This window comes from Physeter macrocephalus, chromosome 3, assembly GCF_002837175.3.
Source record: "Physeter macrocephalus isolate SW-GA chromosome 3, ASM283717v5, whole genome shotgun sequence".
Taxonomy (NCBI): domain Eukaryota; kingdom Metazoa; phylum Chordata; class Mammalia; order Artiodactyla; family Physeteridae; genus Physeter; species Physeter macrocephalus.
This window is the reverse complement of record NC_041216.1, coordinates 31,668,078-31,677,521: the sequence shown is the minus strand read 5'-3', so window position 1 is coordinate 31,677,521 and position 9,444 is coordinate 31,668,078. Positions and strand designations below refer to the sequence as shown.

At 62.8% G+C, this 9,444-nt stretch overlaps 1 protein-coding gene across 1 annotated transcript in view; it reads right to left on the bottom strand.

Annotated features, from left to right (window-relative positions):
* Positions 1-6,273: 6,273 nt before the first annotated feature.
* NADK (NAD kinase) overlaps positions 6,274-9,444 on the bottom strand; it is a 10,433-nt gene continuing 7,262 nt past the window's right edge. The window contains exons 6-11 of the mRNA XM_024125473.3: positions 9,038-9,140; positions 8,525-8,679; positions 8,255-8,354; positions 8,015-8,172; positions 7,294-7,376; positions 6,274-6,855 (exon numbers count right to left, since the gene is read on the bottom strand). Of these exons, the coding sequence (XP_023981241.1) occupies positions 6,675-6,855; positions 7,294-7,376; positions 8,015-8,172; positions 8,255-8,354; positions 8,525-8,679; positions 9,038-9,140 (780 nt within the window). The 3' untranslated portion in view covers positions 6,274-6,674. The remainder of the gene's footprint in view (positions 6,856-7,293; positions 7,377-8,014; positions 8,173-8,254; positions 8,355-8,524; positions 8,680-9,037; positions 9,141-9,444) is intronic.

Here is a 9,444-nt window from a genome sequence, read left to right as displayed (position 1 = left end):
GATGCCCATTCTAACTGGTGTGAGGTGATATTTTCAGGAGCAAGGGTAGAGCTAATGGGCTCTTCTTAAAGCCTACTTTTTGGTCAGCCTTTCACATGTGTTTCTTCACATTATTTTAATAGTTTTATTTTTTATTTTTATTATTATTTTTTATTTTTGGCTGCGTTGGGTCTTCGTTGCTGCGCGCAGGCTTTCTCTAGTTGCGGCGAGCAGGGGCTACTCTTTGTTGTGGTGCGCGGGCTTCTCATTGCGGTGGCTGCTCTTGTGCGTGGGCCTCAGCAGTTGTGGCACATGGGCTTCAGTAGTTGTGGCTCGCGGGCTCTAGAGCACAGGCTCAGTTGTTGTGGCGCACGGGCTTAGTTGCTCCGCGGCACGTGGGATCTTCCCGGACCAGGGCTCGAACCTGTGTCCCCTGCATTGGCAGGCGGATTCTTAACCACTGTGCCACCAGGGAAGTCCCTCTTCACATTATTTTAAAATTAATAAAATTTCTCCTTTAGATATTGGCCAGAGGGTCAGTTAATTAATGGTGGTGTCTGCCCACCCCTGGGCGTGCACAGGCGGGGCTGGGGCCGCGAGCTGCAGTTCAGGCCTCCTCGGTGAGTTACTTGTGGTGATCAGTGAGTTAGTTACTTGTAGTCAAGTAATTTCAAAAGGAAATGTATAAAAAGTATCGAAAACTTTATAGCAGGGCTTCCCTGGTGGCACAGTGGTTAAGAATCCACCTGCCAATGCAGGGGACACGGGTTCGAGCCCTGGTCCGGGAAGATCCCACATGCCGAGGAGCAATGAAACCTGTGTGCCACAACTACTGAGCCTGCGCTCTAGAGCCCGCGAGCCACAACTACAGAACCCTGCGAGCCACAACTACTGAAGCCTGCACACCTAGAACCCATGCTTCGCGACAAGAGAAGCCACTGCAATGAGAAGCCCGCGCACCCCAATGAAGAGTAGCCCCCGCTCGCCGCAACTAGACATAGCCCGCGTGCGGCAATGAAGACCCAAAGCAGCCAAAAATAAATACATAAAATAAATAAATTTTTAAAAAAAACCTTTATAGCAGAATCTTTCTTACATTTTATCTGAGACAGTGAGTTTTAACAATTCTGAAATGATGTCAGGGGAACCTAGGCGCCTTCCCCTCCTGGACCAGGCACCCCAGCATGGAGGACAGTTCGACCCAGGCCTCCAGCCACTGCCCGAGGAAGCCTTTGCTCCATGGTCACACTCCCAGAGTTTGTATCCTGCCTCTTTTTCTTTGTCCTGCTAACAGTTGTTCACCGAAAACAATAAAACAGCCAGTTATTTTACCAGCAAAACGGGTTGGTTTGGCAGCAGCAAAGAAGTGAAGTTCAGGACAGGCAACTCTGGTGAACCACAAGCAAGTCTGGTGAAGCAGAGAAGGGCAAGTTGTTATAAACAGTCTGCTGGAGGAACTGGGAGGCACGTGGTGGCTTTTCATTGGCTGCGAGGCCGCCAGGCGGGGGACATCGTCCTTCCTCCTGCCGGTGGCAGTGAAGCATCTGCTTCTGGCCGCAGATGCAAGGGACTCTCTGCCTGCTGGGATCTGTGTTGAGGCCCAGGGGCACCTGCCTGAGAGCTTCCCCTTCTGGCCTCCCAGCTGCATTTTAGTTGAGGTTCCCCTTTGTTAATTTTCACGTAAGTCTTCTCTAAACACCGCAGGAGACACTGTTGCAGGTAGCAAGTCGTTTCACCGCTGGGCCGTGTCTGACTTCCAGTATCAGGGAAGGGGTCTGAGTGGTTTTACCTGCATTTGCTGGAGTTTCCACTTCTTCCTTTGACTGGATTCCAAGAAGCAGAATTTGGGGTTGAAAGACTTTAGACCGGCCAGGATTCTTCACACCCTCGTCAGCTTCAAATGTGACCATTTCAGCCTCTTTGCTGATTTGCACATTTAGACACAAACCTGTTAGGAAGCGGCTCTCGTGAAGGAGCCCCGCGCCGGCCAGCCTGCCTCTCCCCGTGGCATCTGCCAGCCTCTCCCAGTCCAGCCCCACAGCCCCGGCCCCCTTCTCCCATGGTCTGATGTGATGGCTGCAGTCAGGTGGGGTGGTGACCTGCGGGCCCGGAGGAGCCCAAGTTCCCAGGGGATGGTGAGGACAGCAGGAGGTGTGGACCTGGGTCTGGAAGCCCGCAAGGCCCAGAGAACGGGGTCCCGGCCGGAAGGGTGGGGGGGCCCCGCTCGTTCCTACACAGCCCCACTGCCGAAGTTGCCAGGAAGCACCGACCCGCACAATGCTGCTTCCTGGGCGCCCGGCCTCCTGACGGCAGCCCCTCACTGGGCCGGGGGGCGCCTCCGAGCCCACGTTCCGAGGGCTCCACGTTAAGCCCCAGGGGTTCTCTTTCTCTTAAACAATCACCATTTGTTAGGCCTCACCACCTCGGGGTGCTCTTGGGCGCCCTTGCTTGCCCCCCCTGCTCTGGGAGGAAGGCGGGCAGTGGTCAGCGCTGGGGGGCCGTTGGAGCTGCCAGGGCAGGAGGGGGGACGAGGGCTTCAGGCCGGCAGCCCACGTGGGCCACTGGGCACCCGAGGCATCGGGAACTGAGTCTGCTCCAGGCTTCTCGGGGGCGGGGGGGACCCGTTATTTGGTCCACTGGGAAGGGATTTCGCAGATGTAATTACGGTCCCGAGCGTGTGGCCTTCAGACCCATCCAGGGGGCAGTGCCCGGAGGAGGGGAGCCTCCCCAGCAGGTGGGGCCGGTGGGGTCTGCCTGGGCCTGGCCCCTCCAAATTCAGCCCTGGCCCGCCCAGCAGGGCCCCTGGCCATCCCCAGGTCACTGGGCTGTGGAGTCGAGGCCTCTGGTTCCTTCCTGAGTGTCCTTCCCAGGCTCTGGGTCCAGCCGGGAGGCCCACAGCCTGGGACGGCCGAGCAGCCTTTCTGGACGCTGCCCCTGGTCCCGTGGGTGATGTCTACTCACCTGTCATCCTGGCCATCACCTCAGCCGGCTGCCCCTGGGGGGCCAGAACCCCGTCCAGTGTGAGGGCTGTGCCCGAAGGTCCCTCAGTGAGACCCACTCAGGGTGGGGCAGCGGCAGCCGCTGCCGCTAAGGCCTCTGGGACCTGTCCCCCGAGCAGCAGATGGGGAAACAGGGAGTCTGTAGCCAAGGTCGCTCAGGTTCGCGACACCTGGGCCCGAGCCCAGGCCCGTCCCCAAACCAGAGATGTGCACCCTCCCTGGCTGCCCTTTGAGTACCCCTCCACACACCCTGCGGCGTGACCCCTGCCTCCCACCCCCACTTTAGCCTGACCTTGGGGCTCAGCCTCTGGACTCCACGCGCAGGGGGCACTGGCAGAGCAGGGAGGCCACCTAAAACCTCTTCCCCCAGGGCTGGGGCCAAAGGTCACGCAAGCAAAGCCACAGGGCTGGGGAGCCGCCCCCTTGCTGCTTCAGGGCAGCGTCTGGGAGAGTCCAGGGCACCCACGGGCCTCACCGAGCTCCCAGGAAGCCGGCTGAGGTCAGGCCGTGCCTCTGTCCCCGTGGCTGCCTGTCCTGAGCTTCTGGGGGCAGGAGGCCCTCCCCGCAGGGTGCAGGGCGCAGACCAGCCCCGTCCCCGCTGTCTTCCGAGGGCTCCTCCCCGTCCTCGGCCTCGCCCACACTGACCTCACCTCTTCCACCAAATCCTCAGCGTTTCCAGATTCTGAGGTGGCCCAAGCTCTGGCCTGGACCTTTCTGGGGTGAAATGTGCCGGCAGTGGCCAAGCCCGCCCCCTGTGGTGACTCAAGTTCACAGCTCCTCCCCCCGTCCCCCGCCCCCAGTCCTCTGGGCTTCTCCAACAGGCCTCCACCCACCCCGCCACTCGGCCTCCATCTCCACACCTGCTCTCACCCCCAGCTGGCCCCCCAGGCAGACTTCCCAGGTTCTGGTACCCAGTGGCTCCCAGGTGTGGGAACCTCGGCAGGACAGGCCCCGGCCACCACGGGGCAGGAACTGCTGGATGTGGAGCCTGGCCCGAGGGAGGGGAGGCCAGCTGGGTGGACGCCCGGCACTGAGGCCTTGGGTGAGGTCTGGCCCCGGCGCTGCTCAGACACAGGCCAGGAAAGGCCAGAAGAGGTTTCCAAGTCCACCGCCCTGAAGACCAGAAGCTTCGAGGGACCTCAGGCCTGGCCTACAGAAATGCCCCACCGGCCCGGTCAGGAGACGTCTTGGGTCCCAGAGGTCCTGTGGCCTCTGGGACCTGGGCTCCGCATCCCCTTCAATGTGCTCCACAAAGCCCAGAAGGTCAAGGTTCAGGGGTCAACAGCCTTTGCCAAGGAATGCGATCCTGCGGGCAGTGTCTCTGTCCACGGTGAGCCTGCCCCTCTGGCCCAGAGACCCCAGCTGGCCGGGCTGACCCCTGCCCTCAAGTAGACAGACACTCTGTTCCTGGAGCAACAGGGCCTAGCTTGGGGTCCGTGCACGGCCGCCTCGAGTTCGGAGAGCCTCGGGCCCCGGCAGCGCCCCCGCCCTGCCCCGCCGCCCGTGCAACTGACCGCGGTCGCAGGCACCTCCCAGCGGACACGTCGCCCACCCAGCCCCACAGCGGAGGGACAGCAGATGCCTCCCAGCTGCCAAGACGCCTGGGCAGGAAGAGGCCGCGCTCACACGTGCGCCTAGATCCCGACGGGCAGGGCGGGGGCCGCTCCGCTCCCCGGGCGTCCACCGTGTCTGCCCGCGGTGGCCTCGCAGCAGTGCTTGCAGGGGCGCTCGTCCCGTCTCTTGCCAGGCTCTGGCCCACAAGGCTGTGTCCGCGGCACCTGCTCTGACTCCCGGCAGAGCCTGGCCCCACCTCTGCCCAGGCCTGGGAGGGAGGGAGACCCAGGCCCGGAGCGGGCGGCAGGGGAGGAGGGAGGTGGGAGCTCCAGGCCGGGCCACGCGCCCCACTGGCCTCTGCAGGGCACCCTCGGCCCAGGCCTTGGGCTCCTCCCTGCAGGACCAGCCCTGAAGCCCGACCCCAGAGCGCTCGGGACAGGACGTGACTGGGGTGTGCGGGGGGCTGCTGGAGCGCGACCCCCTACCTATGGGTGGGCCAAGGGCAGGCTCAGCGCATCTGGGCGTTGGTTACAAAGAACCAAATAACGTTGTCACTCGACCCAACTTTTAAAACAAGCCTGTTTATTGAAAGGATCTGAAAATAGTAATAAGGCTTTCAACATTTAACAAATTTTCAAGATATCAACAATATGAAACATTAAGAATTGACTTCAAAAACCCCGTTTCCTAGGTCATTCCCTGTCACGCTTCAGGACCCGGTCTACGCTGGCTCTGTTGTCTGAACGAGTAACCTGCATTCTGAATGCCAGTCTCTTCCGGACCTAAAGCTGGGAGGGTCGCCCCCTCAGCCCATGGGAGGCCGGGCGGGCCGCCCGCTGTGCCCGAGCTCACGGGCAGAGGGTGGGAACCGACCTCCGTGCCCAGCACTGGCTGAGCTGCCCACACGGGCACGCGGGGCGACAGCACTCGATACACACACACACGGACGGCGGCCACGGTGCTCAGGCCGCAGGGCCCACCCTGGAGACCCCAGATGCCCTTCCATCAGCCCGTGACCCTCCAAGTGGGCAAAGCACAGCGCCCCCCGGCCCCCGGCCCTCCAGAAAGGAGTCCAAGAAATGACGGGCCCCCATCCCTTCTGTTCTGGCCAATTTAACAGGAGAAAATGCAACTCAGAGAGAAATCAGTTACTCAAAAATAGGAAGCCCGTTAGGCGACAGTGAGCGGGGCCGGGGCCACACGCCCCCCGCAAGCCACAGCTCCCACCAGACTCCAGGCGGGCCCAGCCCCAGGCAGCCAGCGATGGAGGCGCGGGGGCTGGAAGGACGGGCGCGCCCTCGAAGCCAGGCCCCCGGGGAGAAGCAAGAGCAGCTTCGACACCTCCCGGGCCCGCCGAGCGCCAGGCGCTCTGAGCAAGAGTCGCCCAGCTCTCCGGGCGGCCACGCGGGCTGCACAGAATGGTCCCACTTCACAGCACAAACTCCCCTCCCGCCGAATTCTCAGTGAACACAACAAAATCTGTACGTAAGCACTTTCAGAAAGTTTAAAAGAATCTCTAAAAAGTAGACACAGGATTGAGAACACCTTCCAGGGTGGGGAGGCGCGTCCCTGCTTCCCGAGGAATGTGTGCAGTCTGAACCCCCGCCCCGCCTGTGCCGGTCACCCTGAAGCGGGGGAGGAGACCGGGCCTGGGGACCCATCCGTCCTGGCAGCCAACCTGCTCTCGGCAGAAGCGTCCCCCCAAGTGGCTTCAGGGGAAGTCGTGGGAGCTGAAGGAAGGTTTTTGGCCGTGAGACATTTATTTTCAAGACCATAGGATAGACCCATTCATTCTGATCCCCTCTGAATTTCAGTAGACTGATTTATGGAAGTTTCCTGACAAGGAATTACAAGGAGCCCACCAGGCTCGGCCGTCCCTGCCTGGGGCCGGGCTCTGACCACACGCAGGGTGGGTGCGCCTGGGCTGACCTCAGAGCTCCTGGTCTGCTCACTCGTTTAGAAATGCAGAAAAGTCAGATTTAAAACGTTAAAAACAGCTGATCTGGTCGACAAAAGGCAGATCGCAGGCCCTTCCTCTAGCCAGACAAGTGGCGCGGCACCTGCCACCGGCGCTTGGCCCGTGACGCTCACGACGCGCGTTCAGGTGCGCCCGTCCCGAGCGCAGACGGCAGGACCTGAGGCCTAGCTCCCCGCCCGCCCCGCCCCATCCTCCTCGTCCGCGTCCTCCTCGTCCTCTGGGAAGTGGGCTTGCTTCTTCCGCACGTTCCAGTGCAGACACTGTGCCAGGCTCTCAAACCAGTCGCTCACGGGGTCGCGGACACAGATGGAGGGGAGCGGGTAGCGAGAGGTAGTGATGCTGACGCTGAAGCAGGAGAGATGCAACGGGGCCCCTCCTAGAACCGCCGGGCGCCCGGCCCGCCCCCCCAGAGCAAGACCCCTCCCTGGTCCGGCCGGGGACCATCTCATCTCTTCTCATGCCACCTGCTGCAAAGTCTGGCCCCGGGTCCTATGGTGCCCTGGGGGCCTGGGCACCTTGCCACTTTCCGGTCTGCTCCTGAGAACAGCCAGGAACTGGGGGCCCAGTGGTGCTCGTGTGCCCCGCAGGACAGAACCAGGGACCCCCTCGACGCACCCAGGTCCAGAGGGACCACAAGGAGCAGGGTGGCGGAAGGATAAGCGGTGGGAACGGCTGGCAGGGCGCCGTCACCCCAGGCACAGGTCCGTGACACGATCCCTCGAGAACCAGGGACAGGCCCTCAGCCCACATGCCCCACCCTCCGCAGCCCCGTGGCCCACACACCTGTCTCCGTGGCGGACCTCCTGTCTCTTTCGTCCATCGAAGGACACCCACACAGTGTTCCTTGCTTCCGGTGACAGCATGATCTGACAGGTCAAGCAGGACAGGTGTGGGCTACCTGAGCGCAGCTGAGCGCCGTGGACCCTACCCCGGGGGGACAGCACCGGCCAGGAGGAACCTCACGGGCACCCCCAATGCCCACCACGTGCCAAGGTCAGATCCAGGCTGTGAAAACATTAACTTGCATCGTGCTGACCCCAGCCCCAGGGGCCTGGCTCTAGCACCGCCCACCCCCCGCCCCCACCCAGCTCTCTGCGACCAGCAGACGCAGCCCCACCCGCCAGGGCTCACATCAGGGACTTACTGGTCCGGGGGTGGCCTGCAGTGGGGGGCAAGGGGCAGGGGAAGAGTGGACGTGGAATGGCGGCAGGGCCAGTCAGACGCCAGGACACGCCGGGCAGCGGCCGCTCCTCACAGGCGGGCCCCCATCCCCTCCAGCAAGGACTGTCCCCACCCACTCAGGCTGAGAGCCCACCTGAAGGGCTGGCCCGGCTCTCAGCACCACGCCTGCCGACCGGACCCCTGGGGGCGCGGGCCACACGACGGAGACCAGGGTGGACAAAGCCCCTCCAGCCCCCAGCAAGGCGGGAGGTCAGCACTGCAGGCCCCGCACCGGCTCCAACCGACAAGGGCGGGCGGGGCGGGGGGGGGGGGGAGCTCCGACCTTCAGCTCGACGCCCGCAGGAACTACGATGGGCCGGAAGGACAGCGAGTGGGGGCAGATGGGCGTGATCATGATGGCCGGCACGTTGGGGTGGATCATGGAGGCCCCGGCGGCGGCCGCGTACGCCGTGCTGCCCGTTGGGGTGGAGACGATCACGCCTGCGGGACAGGCCGAGGGTCACGGTCAAGCGCCCGCCCCCATCCCGCGTGCAGCCCCCAGGCGGGCCTGACGCCCACCTACCGTCGCCCTGCACCGTGGTGATGAGGTGCCCATCCAGGTAGACGTCCACGTTGGACAGGTATGAGGATGGGCCTCTGTCTATCACCACCTCGTTTAAGACCTGTGGGTGAGGCCACCGCAAGCTGAGGGGGCCAGGCAGCACCGAGCTGCTCCTGGGCTCCCTGGAAGGTCCCGAGGACAGGGCTTGGGGGTGTCCAGACCAAAGCTGCCACCCTGTACCCCCTGCCCGAGGGCGAGGCCCCGAGCCCTGTGGGGGACAGGCCCACAGACCTGGTACTGCATGACCTGCTTCCCGACCTCTGCGTCCAGGGCTGCGGCCAGCACCCTGTTCTCGCTGATCCCGTTGGGGACGGCCACCTTCTTCCCTCGGAGCTCCTTCACGACCCTGACCTTCAGCCGGCTCCGGAGAACAACAGCTGCGTTCCCTGGGGGCCAGCAGGGGTCACACCCAGGGAGGTCAGCGGGAATGGGGGCGGTGGTACTGCGGGAAGAGAGACCCTCCCATCGACCAGGGACCCCCCTTTCTTCTCCCAAATGGAAAGCAACACCCTGTGCTTCCGTGAAAATCAATTCACTGCTACTCGACACGTATGGTAGCCTAAACCGTGATCAGCTCAAACTTCTCACTGTTAAGAAAAAACGTCTGACTCGTTCAAAATTTACAATTCTCGGAATCCCAGAACACTCAAGTGTTGCTCTTTGCATTGTTAAAAAAGCCCCCAAATCACATAAGATGATCCCACATTCAGAACTGCTCATGGGTTCTGGAACATTCTGACTCACCCTGTATCACCTGAGTAACTTGGGACTGAAAGTTCTCGAAGTTGAAGGGGGTCAGGAAGCCCAGGGAGCCCAGGTGGAACGCCATGACCGGAGGCACGCTGCCCTGTGAGCCAAGGAGGCAGGTCACTCAGCTGGCCAGCCCACTCGAAAGCCACCGGGGATCCGGAGCCATCCCCACCCGGCCCGGAGGGACCCGCGCCCCGACTGCCCTGGGGGGGGGCGGGCACGGGAGTGCAGGGTCGGTGCCTGGTGTGGTCGGCGGGGCTGCCGTGCTGCAGGGGGGCAGGGCTACTCGGGGTGACAGCGCTCGGCCCGCGGGGAGACAGGATGGACCGGCCCACGGGCCCCGGGAGACAGGAAGGAGTTGCGGGGGTGGGGGGGGGCAGGCGGCGGGGCCCTGTCACACG